The following is a 19,368-nucleotide window of genomic DNA, read 5'->3' as shown; positions in this document are numbered from 1 at the left end:
TTGGCTTCTAGAAACACATAAACATATCTCATATTTTCACAGTACAGAGAGAATAAGCGAGGTCAATAATCGGTTTATTATATGGCTGAACTGCATGAGACATCCGGGATACTGGTCCAGATACGGAATATACGGAACGCGGTCCGTGTTTTACGCTTGTCAACCAATCAGAATACAGGATTTTGAAAGCTATATAATAAATCATTATCACATGGTTGATGGTTCATCTACACTTCATCAAATTTCACGTCACTCATTTTTGAGCAATGATTATATTACTTAATTAAGGATTGTTTTTTTATATGCACACACATGCAGTTGAAACAGATATGAACTTACTTCATCTGATTTTACAAGTTTATAGTGGTCAAAGCTTGCATTTTTCATTAAATTTCTTTTTGGTTCCTCTGAGTAGGACGTTTTGAGTAATTCACAATTTGGTTCTTCAGGAGACGTTGTGTTTTTTTTGAAGTTTACAGATCTGCACGAGTCTCCATCCTTGTAACATTCAGTGATGCAATCTTTTTCAGAATCTACGTGAATATTCCTGATTCTTGATGCGTTACAGTCAAGGCGGTGATCTTTAAAATAGAAAAAAATACGTACAAATAGTTGTGGCTCCAAAACTCATAAATTATTTCATCAAAGTTTACAGATAAAGACCCGTCATTTGAAACGGAGGCCGCTTGTAGGAGAATCCCGAAATATTTAAAACCTTTTAGTCCACCAGAGACCCACTTATCACACAATGCAATTTTCAAGACTCCCAAATTAATTGAAAAAAATCCCCCCCCCCTTCACCTTTGACCGCTCTCTTATGCATATATAAACCAGTATTACAGGTTTGGCGACACATTTTAATTATGCACATTATAAGCGGTAGTATACGCATTATATAAGACAAAAGTACCCGTGAATTTTGGCCTACAGGAGCTCGGTTTTATATTTTTTGGCGCACTGGAAGTGTAATGTGCTTCACTTCCTTATTTTTGGACCAGGAAATGGTCCCTAACCGCTGCTAATCTTGTTGTTGTTGTTAGGGGGCGACGCTCTTTAAAAAAACCCTAAGGCTCTATCATTACTTGTTTGATCGGAATGAAACTTGGCACAATTATTCTAAGCATTATTCCGCATCGATTGACGGAGTTCGAATTTTTACTTTTGACCTTTTAAGCAAGTTACAAGCAATTCTTGATATACTTGCAGCAAATAATATATGCATATCATTAATATTCAGCCTATATATAAGTAAACGGAAACGATTAGAAATACATTGTCCTCTCTATTGTTATAAATACAATGCAGTTCAGAAATTAAACTCGGTTACGCAGTTCCTGGTCCCTATAGTACGATCGTACTTGTTTCAACACCTTTCAGTCCTGACTTCTGTATATACAATCTATATTCTAAAGCGTTTGCTTCCATGCAGTGCTCATGTAGTATAGTTACATCAGTTGAACAGCGCAACAACAATTACTATTAGTCTAGTAACGTTATTAATATACTGAATATAGTTAAATGTAGATACGTTCCAATATAACCAGGGAGCAGCGTGGCAGCATTTTTATTAAACAACTTCGCATCAAATGTGGCATAACAACTGCCTAAAATAAACAGAAAAGCTTTTCGACGTTTCGACCCAAGGGCATTCGTTAGGAGAGTTAATATGATATTATAGCCATACGAACCCTCTTGACGGATTCCCTTCACGACGAGAGAAGTGTTTTTGTCTAAATTTGGCAGTTGTTATGCCACATTTGATGCGATACTGACATACTGTATAGAGTTAGTTTAGTTCGTCGCTTGTGCAAAACACACCTTTTTTTGAGAGATCGAAACAAACGCGGATCTGTTCTCCAAAAGTTTCAGCATTCAAAATTGCCACAATCCATAAACCTAGAAGAATATGAATTGAACGCGGCATCCAACCTTTGCAAAATGAAAGGAAAACTGCTTCAGCCATCTTTTTGAACAGGTGCAATGTGATGTGCCACTTATACCTTTTAGCAAAACAATGGATACGTTTTCAATGCCTGCCGGGATGTATACAGAATAGCAGCAATCCTCCAGCAGTAATGCTGATATTGTGACATGCACGATTATATACAATAAAGTTCTAAAGACGAGCGTCGAACTGACGAATGCATTCGAATAAATAAAAATATTTAAGGAGCGTCGTTTTTCTTTTTATAGGTATATTTTCTTTTAGTATTTGTTGACTTTAGCTACTTTTCTTTATACATAATTTAAATTAATGCCATGTCGCAATTTGGATAAACAGCGATCTAAAAAGTAACAAACCACTTCAGATCAGCGATAATCAGACTTGGCACGTCAGATAAGGGAAGGGGCTTATATCACATGCCGTATAAATTTTTACATTGTGCTAGTTTGCTCATGAAGGTTAAGAATACGGCACTAAATGCAATAAGAGTAGAAAACCTTTTATATAAATGGCTGTACAAGGAATTATATTTGCAATATGAGAGGTCTAAGGGTTGTATGTATAACAATATAGTGGGAATGTTAACCGAACTTTCAGATCGCTATATTACAATCATACTTGGAATAAGAGTGATCTTAGAATAAGAGAGTGTTATTGTCATGTAAGAGAAATCATTATTGCAATATTACTATTGTATTTGAAAGATACATACAAGATGAAATTCTACATTTGTGCAGGTGATCACAGTGAAGGTTTATGAAAAGTGTGGCTACAATATAAGTACTTAACTCGTGTAGAAGTTACAACTTTTCAAATCTATATACTAGTGATAATAAAGACCAAAGGTATTAATCGAATCGATCAGCTTGATTTGTTGTACTTAACGGACCATGCAGTATGTAGGATGTATCCCATTTCTTTGAAATTCCTGTCTGCGTTGTCTGGTGAACACGAGGCAACGTTACCAACGGTGTTATAGGAAGGTTTGAACAAACAAGCCCTAGCCTGTTGATTGGCACCCAGGGCAGGTTGTATCAAGCCCGTTTAGCTTAAACGGTGGATAAGTGAAAATTAAATAACACTCTTACATCTCTCTTGAATGAGTCAACTTGAATATTATGCACTAAATATGTAGTTGTAAACAGTATCTTTGTATTAAGGTAAAAAACATTTAGTTTGCTTGTTGAATAAAACGATAGACTTGCTTTCTATTTTGAACTTATCCACCGTTTAAGCTAAACGGGCTTGATACAACCGGCTCCTGGTCTATAAAAATGTCTGGAGTGTCGCAGTGATTTTGCTGGTTTGAAACAATACCCAACCGAACTTCCTTGTTTATTGCAATTACGCTGTAAAGATGATCCATATGATGAGCTGTTTCAATTGCCATCGACTGAGACGAGTTTGACTGATACTTGCCGTCAGCGATCAGATCATACATGCACGATGCTGGACTGATACCAAAAAGAAATCCCTCTGGCAAGCCCCGTTTACACCACACTCAATTTATTGGCACGGCATGTCTAAAATTGGTACCCGTGGTGCATGTAAACGGGGCTTAAGTCGACCACCGTATTTTATTGCAACACAAATCTCGTTGAATGAATTTTTCGGTGAATTTCGCATGGTAAATATTAAGAAAAAGTCAGAAAACGTAACAAATGTCCATTGTTTGCAAAAACTTGTTTATTTCTAGATCAACGAGCGAGATAACATGGCAATAATATTTCAGTTTTATCCACAAGTTACAAAATGAGATTATACGTGCAGGTGAAAACGATGTCACAGGCTATATGAACTAAAGATTTAGAAAAAAGAAGGAATCAAAATGCTAAATTCAGTGCAAAAATAACTTTTTTGATTCTCTATAGTTATGATAAAAAAATCAGTTAATTGCCATTAAGGTATTAAAAGATATTATATAATCAAATCCGAGCGTTGTACGTTTAACGGACCAGTATGTATCCCATTGCTTTCAAGTTCTTGTCTCCGTTGTCTGATGAACACGAACCAACATTGCCAGCGGCGTTACGAGAAGGTCCACTGAAGCCACAAAACCAATACTGTTCATTGGCACCCAGGCCTAAGAAAGAGTCGGGGGTTTCGCAGTCATTTTCCTGGTTGGCAATGATGCCCAACCGAGTTTTTACAGCAGTTCTGCCAGAGAACACGTTGAATCCCTGTTTGTTGCAATGACGCTGTAAAGATGATCCGTAGATGAGCTGCTTCCATCTCCAACGACCGAGGTGAGTTTGACGATACCTGCCGTCAGCGATCAGATGATACAAGGACGATGCTGGATGCGAGAAAGAAAGGGCTCTGAGTTGACCACCATATTTCATCGCGACACAAATTTCTTTGAATGAAGTTTTCCAATATGTTGATCCTTTATATTGCCTGTTGTCAAAACCACCGTTTCTTCCATAGGACGAGTCATAGTAAGTGTTCTTGTTCGACCAATAACCGGAGCTGTATCCAAAGGTACTCTAAAATAGATACGTTAAGATTATCTTTCACAACTCCTCTAAACTTATACGAATAACCAGAAATGTAACTAAAAATACGGAGAAGTTAAAACTATACATATAACATCAAATAGTCTCTTCCTCGGTTCAACATTCTCACCTGGCTCCCATCAATTTTCATCACCATCGTCCATCCTCCACCAGAACAACCTGAGACTGACGACATCTGACAGTAAACTTTCATCACTTGATTTCGTCCAACGCTGATTTGATAAACACCACTACCACGGTTGCTAGCAGATGTAACAAAATACAGATGTAACAAAACACTGAGATATTCGTTTTTTAAAATTAATATTGCACAAACAACCAAAAAGTAAGAACCTGTTGTGCATGAACTTGGAACTAAAGGAAGACGGGTATTTAATTACAATACCTTTGACTCATCCATATTTGTTTGCACGATGAATGAGTCAGCACTTTCACATCTTAAAAGAACAAAAGATCACGATCCTATAAACGCCTTTTAAACCGTGATTATCCCGAATTCGTAACAATAAAAAGATTACCTTTAGTTACGCTTGCAAACTTAGTATTGGTCACGCGTTTGAAACTTTCTACTGCCCGTTTAAAACTTTCAAGTCTACCAATGACACCTTCAATCTTTTTGAAAAAAAAACGAATATTAGATTGCTGGAACATAACACTTTAGCTATGACATATTAATATCGACATTTATTTTTCTACTGCATTCACAAAAAACAGCCTAGAATTTTTGCATCCATCTTGCATTAGATTGCGCTGTTATTTTTCGACAAATCTTACCTTTTGCTGAGTTGCCAAAGCTTTCCACTGAGATCTTTCTTTGAGGTAAATCTTTTGGTCGTCAGATCGATAGGAGAGAAGACCTTCTATCTTTGGGAGTTCTTTCATTGCTCGATCATCAGGAACCACAGCAACCTGCAAAAAAATCCAGAACATGACATGCATAAACTCACTTGTCTAAAAACTCCGGTCAGAGTGGAAGAATGATTTCTGACTCCCCGCCGGCCTTCCCAATCTGAGAGGCTAACCCCCTCGGTCTCGTGCGCGCAAACGGGTGAATTAATGACTAACTAATTAACTACCACACAAACGGGTGAATTGATGACCCTTTGTAAATATAATGATTTGGGATTCCTTATTTGACAAGAGAAGATTAAATAAAATTTACCCCATCATTAACGGTGACATCTTCATCATGGGAACACGGACCCTACATTTAGAAGCAATGAAAACAGCATTAGAAGCGTGTTCGTATGAATATTCATTGTACAAAATTGTAAACTCTGCATTATATAGTAACACAACATTCACTGGAGGTAGAGCTATTGTGAATAAGCTCATATCTGAAAAAGCTGTTTTCATTTGCATTCCTCAAATCACAGATCATACCTCTCTCTTTACTCCGTCTTCCACATGCCATGTTTCCAATTTCCCTGCATTGTTTGTTTCTTTAAACTCCATGCATTTTTTCCAAACACGTATTGGTAAAGATGGACGGATCCAAAACCAAACTGTGATATTGTCCTCTTTCTTCAAAATTGTTCCACCATTGATTGCTTGACATCTTGGAGCGCAGTAATCCTTCTTACTGTCAGGACCAAAACAAGCACAACACTGAAATGGAAAATATTTCAATTTTGAAATATTGCAAATATTCTTCGATTTGTTGGAAAATTCTTTTATCGTATGTACCTTTCCGTGATCACAACCAATAAATGATGTTTGATTGTCTTGAATCCCGGAACGTTCAGACTCAACACTGTAACTGCATGAGAAAACATGGCAACAAAAGAGTTGATAATCAAGTTTGGTTTGGCCGTAGTTATGGTTTAAATAATCACCTGTATGAACCTGATCTGTCGATATGAAAGTTATAAAGATAGGCAAAACCTTTTGGGCAGGCTTTTTTAAAGCATTTGTTCATTTTATCCTAAAAAAATAATTTCTCTTCATCATTTGAGTCTGAAAAAGCACGTTTGGGTGGCTAGATTTAACCAGTGTGATTAAAATAATAAAACTATAAGTAAAACATAAAATATTAGTTACACACCCATCCCAGTCCTGTTGATATATCAGCCCCAAATCGCGAACATTTGAATTTTCTTGTCGCTATCTTTCCAGTCATGAGATCTTTAACGTAGGCAATATCACCAATGCCTGGATATCGATGACTGCATCCTCCTTTGTTGGACATGAGAAGTTTTGAAAGAAGACGAGGGGATTTGAAACGATAATACCTATGCAAATAATACGGAAAAACTGTAAATGGTTACTTTAAAACGTGGATCGTCAACAACAATCAACAAACGTACCAATGTGCTCGTGTATCACGAAAATGTTTAGTTGTGGAAATCTGAACTCGAAAATCCAAGACTTCTTCATCTCCAAATGCACTTGACCACAGTGGCTTACCGAGGGGGTGGATGAAAGACGCTTTTGATGGAATGGCCCAGGTTTCTGGCGTGTCTTTGACGCCAATCAACAGGAACCCCCCACCGTCTGTTTCAACATCGCACCATGACTTAATAAAATGGATTTTGTTTAGAGACATGAAACTCTAACCATAAAAGTCTACGTTTGAAGTTTAATTGCGCTTTTATATTGGTTAGAAATCAGTGCAGCCTAAAATTGGATTATTTCATCAACCTTTTGTGGACCATTTCGTGTCTGAATCCAATAAACTCCACTTTCCGCTTTTGGAACATTGTCGATAACATCAGAACAATCCTTCGCTGGATCAAAATAATTGCCATACGAATGACCTAAAATTTGCGTGTTAAATAGTCATGTCGGAACATAGGTAGCCTAACAATCAGGTTTTTGATGAAACAAGACACTCTTGCCAGTCTCAATATATTTTGACCGCACGCTATATATACATATTATATTATGTAATTATAACTATATACGTGACCCGAGTGACGTACGTAATGCAGCGCGCGGTCAAAATATATTGAGACTGGCAAGAGTGTCTTGTTTCATCAAAAACCTGATTATTGGGCGACCTATGGTCGGAATCTGTATTTGCATAGTCATAATATTTGTTTATATAGCAAGCAGTGATTGGCAAATAGTGGAATTAACAGTGATTACCATTGATCATTTCCCACTGAAATTTTCCATCGTGTTGAACACAAGCCAGGATTTTATCATCATCATTGTAATCTTTCACAACCACAAACTTTCCTCGTTTCTTTTTTGTGCAAATACCAGGATCGTATGGGTTCACCTGTTTTGTCGGATGTATGTAATTTGCGCATGCCACAAGTTGGGGAGATCAAAAGAGCTATTGTGCTTTGCTTTGACCAGTTTTACAGCAAGTGCTCAGCTAATCTTCCCAACAATACCCTATTCTATATGTATTCAGACGATGCTATATTTTCGCTTGTAGCAGTTTCACAAAGTGCAAAGCTAGTACTTTTTCTTAATTCCTACAATACAATAAGAGACGGATGCCACAGTCTAACGGACTTGTTCAGTTGTAACAAAATAATTTTACTACATGAATATATTTCGCTTTACTATATGTAATACAAATATTTCAATATTAACAATTTAACATAACCTTCCTTGCTTGTACATATAAAATGTGCATACTTACGGCACAGAGGGTTGTAACCAATGCTAAAGCTAGCAATGCTGAGAACAACCTCATTTTTCTTTCGCTTTTTTAAAAAAATGTGTTCACTCTTTGGAAATCCAACCTCAAATGAAGCCAATTAACTATGGTAGCGCATTTACATTGAAAGAGTTTGTTTCACTTTATTGCTGAAGGAAGACTATCATTTTGACATGATTTTGCATATAAATCAACACGATATACATAAAGACATGTATTTTTTACTTTTTGTCGACTACAAGATCTTTTTTCCAAGTGAATAGTTTAAATATGAATATATCAACATACTCGTGGAAAAATGAAGTGTTTTTGGAAAAGGAATATAGGAAAATCGTCGTTGAAGTCACTTCGCTTTGCCTCTTGGCATCCATTATTTACATTTGTGAGTGCAAGTTTGTTGAGGACATTACTTGACTGTAACACGATCCGATATTTAATTTCCTTCATCACAAATCATAACCGACAAGGAACACCAGATCAAAATCAACACACTGTATTTATATACATTCGATTTCAAACCTCCTTTTAGATGTGAAAATCTGGAATCGAGTTTGCTCCTTTTTTATCGTCCCAGCGCTTTACGGATTGTATCTACAATCGTTGACACCTCAGCCATAGCACCGATGCCTAAATATGAACATTACAGGATAGTTAGATATGCTGCAAGCCAGCTCTTAGCCTCTAGTTCCGCCTGCCCAGAACATCAAGCCTAAAGGGTACTTAGGGTAGCATATTTGAGTTGGGTGACTAAGAAATTTGGTTTGTTATCGCAATTTTAGATACAGAGTTATGTTTCGTCAATATTATATACCTAGGGAAATGCCCCATGCTTTTTGATTTATAAAATTTTAAATGTCTCGAAGAGAGGGCAAGATGGAGAATTTCAAGTTGCAGCGAAAATTTCGGCCATTTGTAAGACAGTAGGAGTTCATGTTAAATGTTTACATTGCATATTTCTGGGTGAAACATTGATAGCATTTTAGTTATTGTAGGCGGAACAATGTGCGTTTAAATCAGCTTTTGGTCCTAGGACTAAAAACCCATGCTGGGCTATCAATGACTGTTGAGAGACCTTTGTCAGTTCACCGAAAGTATATAATGAGTCGTAATAGTCATTTCTAAGGAAATTTCCTTAGAAATGGAAACCCTGAATGTCAGTAGACACCTCACCACAATCTCCACACGCTAGAGTTTTCGAGATTGGAGGTATTTGAACATATTTCAAACTCTTGAGCTTTTCCAGATGTTCTCGTGTCAGCGGATGCTGCCACATGTGGGTATTCATAGCTGGACAGTAGAACACTGGTTTGACTGGGTCCCAAGCCCTCGTTACACTCGTCTGAAAACAACAAGTAGCCAGACACGAGATTAATAAATGAGAAAATCTATGATCTCGACTCGATTACAAAACATAAAGTTTATGCAAGTTCCTTTAAAATTGGGAACTGATTCTTTTGGGAAACTTACTAGTAAGTTATCACATAACCCATGAGAAAGTTTTGCCATCGTATTAGCATCAAGTGGTGCGATAAGGAATAACTCTGCCCATCTTCTTAACTGAAAGTATATTGCAACTAATTGTATGTGACGCGATCTGATTGGCTGAGCTAGTTACAGTAGCTATATCAGCTCATATACGGTGAGCAGTGAATTCAGTGTGAATTTGTGGTGAGAATTTTATAAGTTTGCCTATATTATTATAAAGTTTTCGGTATATTATAAAACAATTATGCTATTTGCTCTTGTCAAATCTCCCAGCTTCAACTCTTTGGCTATCAGATCATATATGACCCAATCACTCAAAACTCATGATGTAATTGTTAAATTGTGGATTAATAACGCTTATCATATAACATTTTATAGTCTGTCCTATGTGTGTGATGAACGATAAACAGAAAACAGTTTTTCCCACAAAAGTGACCCAAGATACAACAGTGAATATTTTGCCCAATTGGAATGACAAAAGGTGTGTATATAGTAACATAGATAGTTTGCTCTATGAGAATAATGCAAGATATGACAGTGTAATGTATAGTTCCTCTTTGAATGCCCATTAGTTTGAAGGATGGATTAAGGTTCATTCATATGGGTGCATGTGTTGGATATGTGAATGGTCAGATGTTAGTTCAGTTAGAATATTAGCCTCGCACCTCAATATGAAGAACAGAATCACCAATCTTTTTCCATGTCTGCACAATTTGGAAAAAAAATTAAAATGAAAGGTCTCATTACAAACTGGACTGATTAGCTGTAGCCTGTATATTAGGTATACACAAACCTCCCACTCGTCCTTATCTTCATAGATTTGAACAGGAATGGAATTTCGGTCAAAGAAGTGAAATGAATTCTGAGTCGCCACAATCTTTACATGAACCTTTTGCACAATATATTTTCATATTATATGTACATATTATATTATACAATTTATAGAAGTGTTAAGCAAGGCACTTACTATAGGGAAGAGGGAGGGGGGGGGGGGGGGTTGTTAGTAGCGTTTTGTTCCAAGAATTTACAAAGGACTGTATTAGGCACTCATTCTAGGATTAATACCCACTACTGCTCAATTCTGGCTCTTTCGAGATTTATGAGCAAATTGAAGTATCAACAATAGACTCCAATTCCAGATCGAAATATTGAGTTGCCTAAATATTGAGAAGGCACCTGACATCCATGATGAATGTTTGACACTAACAAATTAAAAATACAGTTGTCAGACACTAGCATTCTTTATGGCTATCAGAATAACTCTGGTCACAGCCAGAGTTAGCTTATTTTAAAAAAAAATTAACAGAAATACTTTAATTACTTGAAAATATCTATTGTAAGTACTAAAAAACAAAATTTTTAACACAAATTTTCATGTTTTGCTAACTGGGACAAAAAAATGAACCAATGAGCTTCAAAGTTTTTGGCCAACAAGAAGCCAGGATTTTGCATATGATTAGCAGAAATCGACCAATCAGAAAAGTCCGTATTCACCGCTCGCGTAACCCACGCACAATCCACGAATTACATTTGTACTAATAAACTTATAAACAAAAGCTCGTACTTTCGAAGTAAATATTCGGTTGTACAAATTAAACGTAAATAAAAGGAAAGCGTATAACCTTTGGTATTTTTTGCAATTTTTCGACAAGAATTGGAAGCTTTATGGCCGCTACACTACCAGAAACCCCAACAAGAATATTTATAACTTCATCGCTGGTATTTTCGGTCGCCATATTATGGTGGATCCCAGTCTTCCTGTTGCCTGCGCTGTTACGGCAACTCTGGGGAATCATTTTGACATGTAAGTTTTTATTTTTTAGTTTTCATTATTATAATAATATATGCATACTTTTACCTTGGACTAGGGACAACTAGAAATATCATAGACTTTTGATTAAGATGCCTAGTTACACACAGTTACTGTGTAATGTAATGTAATTAGGAGAGGTGGGGGTGTGTGGATGGGCTGACCCCTTTCATCATCTAACTGGGTAATGGATAAACTCAAGATTCAATAAACATCAATGGTTGTGTTTTGAAAAACATTTATTACTTTGCATCTAGACTGTATTTACAAAATCCATCATAATAATGAACATTAATCCTCTGTCTCCATTTGCTCGACATCTTTCATGACTTGTGAGATCTTTTGGCTGGCAGATTTCTTCAGAGCTGTGAGAAATTTGACATTTTAGTTTTGGTAAAACAAAACTATATTGACAACTGCTGGCCACAGTCACTGCATGAAATTTAAAAATAAAGAAATATTCACCTGGCTTTGGTTTTATTAGATTGATATTTGTCTCAACTTCCTTCAGATCAGCTTCATCAGAAAGCTTCTTGCTTGCCTTTAATCTGATAAGACACAACAATTTTAATTTTCAAATTTAACTAAATCAAACTCTGTACTTAGATTAGCTTCTTTACCTGTTTCGGATGAACTGTTTCTGACGTTTCTCTTGTATTTCTGAGATTCTCTTCATAGCAGTGACTATTTGAATACAAGTTAAAAAAATTAGAGCTCCATAATTAAAATCACTCCAGTAATACGCCCAACTCTATTATCTGACATAAACTGAACACAAGTTATATTTGTTGAAAACCCAACCTGTCTGCCTAACATTTTCATTCGTATATCGAACTGGAACATCCCTCTTCTTTTCAAAGTCAAATGTTGAATCCTACAAAATCAACATTCACACATGTTTGCTAATAAATACAAGACCACTGGCACTTTATACAGACTTTTACAGTCTTAACAAAAATTCACTCTACTCACAACAGCCAGTTCTTTGCCTGCAGCTTTTCTGAAGGCTTTTGTCCATCTGACCTTTCTTGGATTTCGTTTTCTCTTAAAGGCTTTGTGGCATTTCGCTCGGCAGAACCGGAACACCTGTCAAAAACCCATTCAGTTCAACCTCAATTATGGTCTTTCAAATACTTTCCTCAATTATGGAAGCCATCCTTTCTTTCTCTATGTATGCCCAAAGTTACTTCCATTGTAAGGGTCTGAATAATATGACCCATTGCACCACATCCATCACAAATGAAGCAACATTAAAGTTTCTTCAATCAATTTTGTAAAGTTATAAAAAGGTTTGCAAACAAAATGGTTATGTATTTCAAGGAACACCATGACATACACAGTCACACAGATATTCTAAATAACTCTTAGTTCGTAGTCTTTAAACCTTACTTTTAAATATATGAATATTTCTTGAATTCTCAAAGTGTAAAACTCCTGAAGGATATTTAAACAAATTCTCACACATACCTTGCAATCATTTCGCACGAACGCTATGCCGTGACCAGGCCAAACAGTCGATGAACAAAAGTAACATTTTTCTAAACGCATTTTGTGATTATTTTGAAGAAAATTTCACCAAAATATTTATATTCAACCATGTGAAATTTTCTAAAATGGAAAAGGAATGACGCCTGCGCACAATAGAATATATGGGTCAGCGGTATGGTTAAAAAATACTTGGCTAAATTTTATTTCATTTGACCATAAAAATGCTGCAAATTTTGTCAAAATTCTTCGGATAATGAAAGTTTGTTATTGTAGTACAAATGAGCACTACAGATAGTTGTTATGTTCGTGATTTTAAATTCTAAAAAACGTCTGAAATTCTTGCATTTTTCATATGCAATTTTACAAATGGCGGAAGTCATTTGAGCCAACGCACATAGTCAAGCGGTTGCCTCGATAAACTCGACCCAGTGCCCTCAATGCAACGTCATCTCACGCCGATCACGATACAACGTGTTTTGGTATCAAAGTGGCTAGATTTTAAGCAAATCTACGGGAATATCTACGTTTTTTCGGCTGAAAATATCGATTTCGTTCCTACGTGCTAGCATTCAAAATGGCGGACGCTGCTGACGAATACGAGGAATATAATTGCGACGAAAGCGTGCACGCTGGTTCACATTCGAGAAAGGGAAAGTCGAAGAAAGAAGCCGATCAAAATAAACATCAACATGGCTATCCTGGACATGAAAGGAAAATTGCAGACAAGATTGGAAACGCCGAGGATAAACGAAAAGAGGAACGAAAGAGCAACACGGACAAATGAGACTTGGAAAGTTAGAGCTTTAGGAATGGACAAAACAAGGCAACGCTGTTTAAAAGGTCATTTGGTCAAAGGCTAAATAGGACCTTATAATTTGTGACTGGATATTTGCCTTATTGAAGAACTTTGCAACTGCTCAATTTTATTTTAAAAATGCAATCATCAATTATCTATTAGGAATCTATAAATAATTATTATTATATGATATGTTGTTTTCTTGTTTCAATAATAAACAAATTGATTGTATTTAAATGATCCCTCATGTGAAGACTGCGGTTTAATGACACTGGCTAATGATCAGTTTAGTTTGTGACATGAAAATGCAGTCGATACATAATATATACGCGTCCCGTATTATCAAAATATCAAACTGTTAACCCCTAATTATAAATGTTGATAGTGGTCTAGGAAAAAAAAGTAAAAACACAATGTTTGCTCGTTAATTTCACATTAATTTGAATGATTTCAATCTAACATGGACACAAACACAATGGATTAATACGCTGCACTTAAGGGGAAATAGCTTCTAGATCAACAGTTAGTCAACCGTGAGAAAAGTAATTGTTTTTCAAGTTCAAGAAAATTTGCATATTCTAATAATTTAAAAACAGACGAAATATAATTCTTAGATATGTAAATTTCAATTCTTCCTGCCGCAGCTGCATGTTATAATCCCACAGCATTATATCATGCCACTTGCACGGGCTGTGGCAGCTCTGAACCGTCTTGTTTGATTCAATGAAAATATTGAAAAAGAAATTGAAAAAAAATAGCAAAATCTGGGAAAAAATCACTGCTATAATTTTTAGGAAAAAAACACAGGAACATATTAAGCAAGGCTTTTCACATATATGTCATCTGTTGTGTATGTTTTTAACCATTTCAAATGGTATAAAAGAAGTTATATTACTGAAAATGAAATTCTTTGGTCAAGATTTTTGCTGGATTATGCGGCAAAAGAAATTCTGCCAAAGTTAGTCAATCGTCATCACTCGTCCCAGTTCATTGTTTGTCGCGCGCCTTCAACACATGTGAGTCATGGCGGATTGGGGTAAGCAAAAGTTTATTATTTTATAAAAAAAATCTGTTGTTTTCTCTAAAATTTGAATGAAAATCTGTGTTCCGTAAACGTTGATGGCCTGTGCTGTCCGTTTTTGGGAGATAAAGCTTTTGGAAACTTGAATGTTTTGTTGAAATTCGCTTCATTTTTATATAAAAAGGATGATAACATGGGAAGTACATAATGGTGTACAATTTTGTTTATTTACAGACGACGAAGGCTTTGAGCCTGGTGAAATCGAGGAAAAGAAGGGCGATGCATGGGCAGGCGAAGATGAAGACGATGATGAATTGAAAGTACGAGAAATCTTATAATAGACGTTGCTATTTTAAGTGATATGATATGTTCGGATTATGCTCCAATATTTATGCTTCACTATGATGCCACACTTAAGTTAATTACACGTTGCAAAATGTCATGCTAAGAAAATACCCTGAAATATAAGTTAAATGAGTAGTGTATGTGATTGTTTGCCACAGTAACTGGCACTCAGCCCAAATTATCTACTTGAAAAAGGTTACTGTGGCTTACAGCTGTATTTTGAATTGTGCTATTTTAATCCATGAAGTGGCAATGGATTGATGCAATTTTTCTTCATGTGTGGTCTGTGACAAGAAGAGTGTTTTCTGTATACTTCTAGCATCAAGAATTCCATCTCTTTTCTTGATTATTTTTTGGTTGATCAACTGGCCTGGTTGTGATGCTCAGATTTTTTTTAATTTTCAGGAAAATTGGGATGATGAGGAAGAGGAGAATGATAAACTGGCCGAAAGTCAAACAGGTTTGGAATATCTTTGGGTTTAAATGTGTATTTACTTTATTATATCCTTTATGCGAATGCATCTGACACCTTTCATTTTTGGGATTTGCAAAACTATGATATATATTGTTTTGTTTTATCCGCATTGGTATAGAACCGAAAGCTGTTGTTGTGGTTAAAAAGAAAAAGTCGACAGTGAAACAAAAAATATTGGAGAAAGAGGAAAAAAGGAGAGAAGAAATGTTGAGAAAGGCTGAAATGAGAGAACAGGAAGGAGAAGATGACGAAGATGACGAGGTGACTACAGTTAGAATATCAATGTGTATTACCTGCCAACTGCCGGTCACAGGCAACTTTTCACAAATACAATATTGGTGACAGAACAACAGCAACATTTATTTATGTACTATTTGCTCTCATTTTGATTCAGGAATCGATTTTTTCTTCGCTGGAAGATAAATTAGCAAAACAAAAGTATGCAAATTTCCATCTTTTTAACTTTATAATCTCTTATATTTTAATACAAATATACAATAATATATAGTTGACATGTAAGGATAATCAAGTTCTAATGATGTGTTCATTTTTTGCAGATTAGTAGAGGAGTCGGATTTACAGGTTGCAAAGGATTTATTTGGTAAGTACCAAGGATAGTTCATCAATAGACCTTATGCATAATGATATAACAAGCTGTAACACCTACAGTGGGAAATTTTGAAGTTTGAATTTTTCGCTGTGACTACTAAAACCAGAATTCCCTGCAGGCATCACAACTTGATATGTCATTATGCATAAGGTCCATTGTCACAATAGAGCATATTCAAACATAATGACCAATTCATTAGTTATTGGTAAATATTTATCACTTTCTCTGCAAAGTCTCATGATACATTCTGGGAAACTCATTGAAACTCTCATTTCATCTGTCTTTAAATTATTTCTGCAATTTGAATTTGCTCTGAATTCTGATGTGGTTTTTCTTAGGAGGTGATGCTATTACTGAAGGAGGGAAAAAAACTATAGATACATTTAAACCTACAAGTAAAGAAGAATTTAGTGAATTAGCAAAAATGTTGACAGAAAAATTATCAGAATTTGAGGTAGGTCAGAGACTGTACTGTGAATGTGTTTCACAATCTAGTATATCCGTTTACAATGTGATTTTTTTACAGTCTTCTGTCGAATACCCAGGATTTTTAGAAGTTTTATTAAGAGACCTTGCAAGTGGAAGTAAGTATGGGAGTTGACTTGTTTGTAAATTTGACTGACATTTCTAAGAACAATACAATATTGTTTAGTGGAAGTGGAAGATGTTAAAAAGCTAGCAAATGCTTTAAATGCCTTAGCGACAGAAAAACAAAAAGCCCAAAAGGTATTTTTAATGGCATCAATTATTTATTGTATTATCTGAGAACATTTTTCATTGGCCAATAGAATCCATTGGCATTAGACTGAGTGAAATACTAGGCATTTAAGTGCTGCACTTTATGTGCAAAATTATAGTGTATTATACATTGAAACAACTTCAGTTATTTCTTGGAATTTCTAAATAATTTCTTGGAATAATCAGTTATTTCTTGGAATTTCTAAATTTAAATGTTTTTGTCAGCCTGTTAAAGGCAAGAAAAAGGGCCGAAAAGCTGTGTTGGGTGGAAGTGTCAAAGGAACCAAGGGTGTCGATGTAGAAGATTATTCAACATATAGAGATGAATTTGATGATTTCATGTAGCGAATATACAGATATATAGTCATATATTTTTCATGGAAACAAGAATATGACATTGGAGAGGGTTCCCGGCCAATATTTATTACGAATGGTCATGCATTCCTAGAAATGTACCGTAAATCCTCCAATACGGATAACTCTAATACAACTACCCCTGACACGCCCTTTTTCTCCAGGGGCCAGTTGTATCAAAGCTGGATAGCGCTATCCACCGTATAGTAAAATCGCCCGTTGTTGGGTATAACTTTGTATTAAATTTAAATCTTAGTATTCCTAAATTGAGGAACCTCTTATATTATTGCTATTGAAGCACTTTAGAAGGTTTGCGGTGGATAGCGCTATCAGGCTTTCACACAACCGGCTCCAGATCATTCCTCCCTATATATAAAAGAAAAATATTTCTCAAAGTAAGATTAGTTGAAAATTCATGATATAAGTTAGATAGGTCTCAATGAACTCAAATAAGTCCCAAAAACTGGCAGGTGAGGGGTAGTTGATTATTGAGGATTTTGGTATTAAATGTCAAATCATAAAGGTGATGTCCAGTCGTGTTTTGGGCGTCGGTTCTGCTCGCCGTAACAATGCAGGTCCCGCAAATTTAAAATTTGCCTCAATTCTTGCCCTAATTCACAAATGATTTTTTGGACACGAACTCTACCTCGTATTTAGTTAAACCCATAGCGAACCAGTTATGTGTGAGGTACGCATGCATTTGATATGTAAACAAACGTGTAAACAAAGTGTTTGTTTACATTACGACTGGACATTACCTTTATAAGTTAAAGAGTCAGCATACATGGTTTGTGAATAATTATTAGGGAATTTGACAATTGACTGATGTGGTCAATAGAAAACAATTATAGAAAAAGTTGAACAATAATTGAATGTATTCGTGTATGAGCAAGGAGCACTACTAATCCAGATAATTTGTATTCATGCTTGGATTAGGACCAGATATTATTTCAGGTAATAATTTCGTGTCCGGAATCCACGAATATAATCCTTGATTCTAATCCTTGGGCAGGTTGTATCAAGTCCGTTTAGCTTAAACAGTGGTTAGAATAGCATGCAAGCATGTCTATCGTTTTATTCAACAAGCAAACAAAATGTTTTTAAGCTTAATACAAAGATAGCCCAGTGTTTACAACTACATATTCAGTGCATATATAATATGAATTCAAGTTGACTCATTCAAGAGATATAAGAGTGTTATTTAATTTTGACTTATCCACCGTTTAAGCTAAACGGGCTTGATATAACCGGCCCCTTTAGTATAGTACTTGGATAAGGGTTAGGGCCAGGTTCAGGATTGAAAGTTAAGATTATATTCGCGGACTCTGGAGTCTGGACATGAAATTAGGACCTTTTTTAAGATCAAGGGCAAGGACGTTAAAGGCGATGTGAGAATGGCGAAAAAAATGCCCCCTTTTATGGCAACGCACAGCTTAATCATATATTCCACATGAATATATTACTAGAGGTCTATACAATATTCACGTTTTTGCAATTCAGCAATACTTTTAAAATTGATAGTATGGAAGTTGCAGTTGGAAATTACAGACACAGGAAGCAGTTCGCCTTCCGGCCAAAATTCTTTACACGCACACCGCTTGACTTGTGTTTACGACTGATCTGTAAAAAATCAGTACTATTTTTTCAGAGCCTTGCTGTTTACATCAGACTTGGTTCACGATGGAAGATGTTTTCAATTTTTTTTTACTTTTTCGAGTTTTCTCTCTCATCGCTATAAGCATGGGTTGAATTTGATAGAAAACCCGGAAGTCTAGAAAAAAAAACCCCAACTCGATCGTAAAACGTGAAATATATAATCTTCGAGTTCCTCACCTGTGGGGTGCTCTATGATTATCACTTTCAATATTTGTATAAACGATAGTAATCGTAAGCGTAGCGATTATTGCTGTTCGCAGCGCCACTGACGTTATTATATAGTAAGATAAATTGAAGAGATAATAGTTGTATATTCACTATATTGTCCTTAAATATTATCTATTCCTAATCGAATACCGTTTTTTGACGGTCATATATTATGCCATATTGAGCGCTTGCATGTTATGTGGTGTCAAAATTAAAAATCGTCATAGGAAAATATGTCTGTTATATTGTACTTGTTTGCTCTTGATAAACAAACTTCCCAAGCACTTATACAAATAAATGAGAGAATTG

General features: G+C 35.7%; 4 protein-coding genes across 4 annotated transcripts; 1 reads left to right on the top strand and 3 right to left on the bottom strand.

Annotated features, from left to right (window-relative positions):
- Window positions 1-3,636: 3,636 nt before the first annotated feature.
- On the bottom strand, window positions 3,637-8,202 carry LOC114541160. Its single transcript, XM_028561147.1, has 14 exons — window positions 8,057-8,202; window positions 7,549-7,684; window positions 7,102-7,217; window positions 6,768-6,976; window positions 6,506-6,692; window positions 6,297-6,385; window positions 6,148-6,220; window positions 5,845-6,069; window positions 5,624-5,665; window positions 5,236-5,370; window positions 4,980-5,073; window positions 4,847-4,898; window positions 4,571-4,703; window positions 3,637-4,431 (listed from the first exon to the last, which is right to left on the bottom strand). Exons 1-14 carry the CDS (start codon window positions 8,108-8,110, stop codon window positions 3,892-3,894), a joined length of 2,085 nt encoding a protein of 694 aa, XP_028416948.1. The 5' UTR covers window positions 8,111-8,202; the 3' UTR covers window positions 3,637-3,891.
- A 98-nt stretch (window positions 8,203-8,300) lies between these two features.
- LOC114541162 (phosphopantothenoylcysteine decarboxylase-like) lies at window positions 8,301-11,336 on the bottom strand. Its single transcript, XM_028561150.1, has 6 exons — window positions 11,182-11,336; window positions 10,353-10,448; window positions 10,225-10,263; window positions 9,542-9,631; window positions 9,245-9,413; window positions 8,301-8,701 (listed from the first exon to the last, which is right to left on the bottom strand). Exons 1-6 carry the CDS (start codon window positions 11,293-11,295, stop codon window positions 8,637-8,639), a joined length of 573 nt encoding a protein of 190 aa, XP_028416951.1. The 5' UTR covers window positions 11,296-11,336; the 3' UTR covers window positions 8,301-8,636.
- Window positions 11,337-11,590: 254 nt separating this feature from the next.
- Window positions 11,591-13,007, bottom strand: LOC114541159 (probable ribosome biogenesis protein RLP24). Its single transcript, XM_028561146.1, has 6 exons — window positions 12,837-13,007; window positions 12,342-12,455; window positions 12,171-12,243; window positions 11,990-12,053; window positions 11,835-11,917; window positions 11,591-11,734 (listed from the first exon to the last, which is right to left on the bottom strand). Exons 1-6 carry the CDS (start codon window positions 12,915-12,917, stop codon window positions 11,661-11,663), a joined length of 489 nt encoding a protein of 162 aa, XP_028416947.1. The 5' UTR covers window positions 12,918-13,007; the 3' UTR covers window positions 11,591-11,660.
- A 1,565-nt stretch (window positions 13,008-14,572) lies between these two features.
- LOC114541164 (eukaryotic translation initiation factor 3 subunit J-like) lies at window positions 14,573-18,327 on the top strand. Its single transcript, XM_028561152.1, has 10 exons — window positions 14,573-14,689; window positions 14,909-14,994; window positions 15,425-15,479; window positions 15,613-15,755; window positions 15,889-15,932; window positions 16,052-16,095; window positions 16,443-16,558; window positions 16,631-16,688; window positions 16,757-16,830; window positions 17,068-18,327. The coding sequence occupies exons 1-10, from the start codon at window positions 14,677-14,679 to the stop codon at window positions 17,185-17,187; spliced, it is 753 nt and encodes a 250-aa protein (XP_028416953.1). The 5' UTR covers window positions 14,573-14,676; the 3' UTR covers window positions 17,188-18,327.
- Window positions 18,328-19,368: the final 1,041 nt, after the last annotated feature.

Source organism: Dendronephthya gigantea, unplaced genomic scaffold (assembly GCF_004324835.1).
Source record: "Dendronephthya gigantea isolate DGI-Jeju-01 unplaced genomic scaffold, DenGig_1.0 000271F, whole genome shotgun sequence".
NCBI classification, from domain to species: Eukaryota; Metazoa; Cnidaria; class Anthozoa; order Malacalcyonacea; family Nephtheidae; genus Dendronephthya; species Dendronephthya gigantea.
This window is presented reverse-complemented; position numbering and strand designations above follow the sequence as displayed.

Coding starts and splice junctions, on each gene's coding strand:
- LOC114541160 (XM_028561147.1), bottom strand. CDS start 8,110: ATGAGGTTGTTCTCAGCATTGCTAGCTTTAGCATTGGTTACAACCCTC. Junction 6,386..6,505: donor TATCAACAGGACTGGGATGG/GTGTGTAACTAA, acceptor TTATTTTTTTAG/GATAAAATGAACAAATGCTT. Junction 4,704..4,846: donor CAAATATGGATGAGTCAAAG/GTATTGTAATTA, acceptor TACATCTGCTAG/CAACCGTGGTAGTGGTGTTT.
- LOC114541162 (XM_028561150.1), bottom strand. CDS start 11,295: ATGGCGACCGAAAATACCAGCGATGAAGTTATAAATATTCTTGTTGGG. Junction 10,449..11,181: donor AATTGCAAAAAATACCAAAG/GTTATACGCTTT, acceptor ATTGTGCAAAAG/GTTCATGTAAAGATTGTGGC. Junction 9,632..10,224: donor ATTCTGTTCTTCATATTGAG/GTGCGAGGCTAA, acceptor ATATACTTTCAG/TTAAGAAGATGGGCAGAGTT.
- LOC114541159 (XM_028561146.1), bottom strand. CDS start 12,917: ATGCGTTTAGAAAAATGTTACTTTTGTTCATCGACTGTTTGGCCTGGT. Junction 12,456..12,836: donor TCGTGCGAAATGATTGCAAG/GTATGTGTGAGA, acceptor GGTTTTTGACAG/GTGTTCCGGTTCTGCCGAGC. Junction 12,244..12,341: donor CAGGCAAAGAACTGGCTGTT/GTGAGTAGAGTG, acceptor TTGATTTTGTAG/GATTCAACATTTGACTTTGA.
- LOC114541164 (XM_028561152.1), top strand. Junction 15,756..15,888: donor AAGATGACGAAGATGACGAG/GTGACTACAGTT, acceptor ATTTTGATTCAG/GAATCGATTTTTTCTTCGCT. Junction 16,096..16,442: donor GGTTGCAAAGGATTTATTTG/GTAAGTACCAAG, acceptor GGTTTTTCTTAG/GAGGTGATGCTATTACTGAA.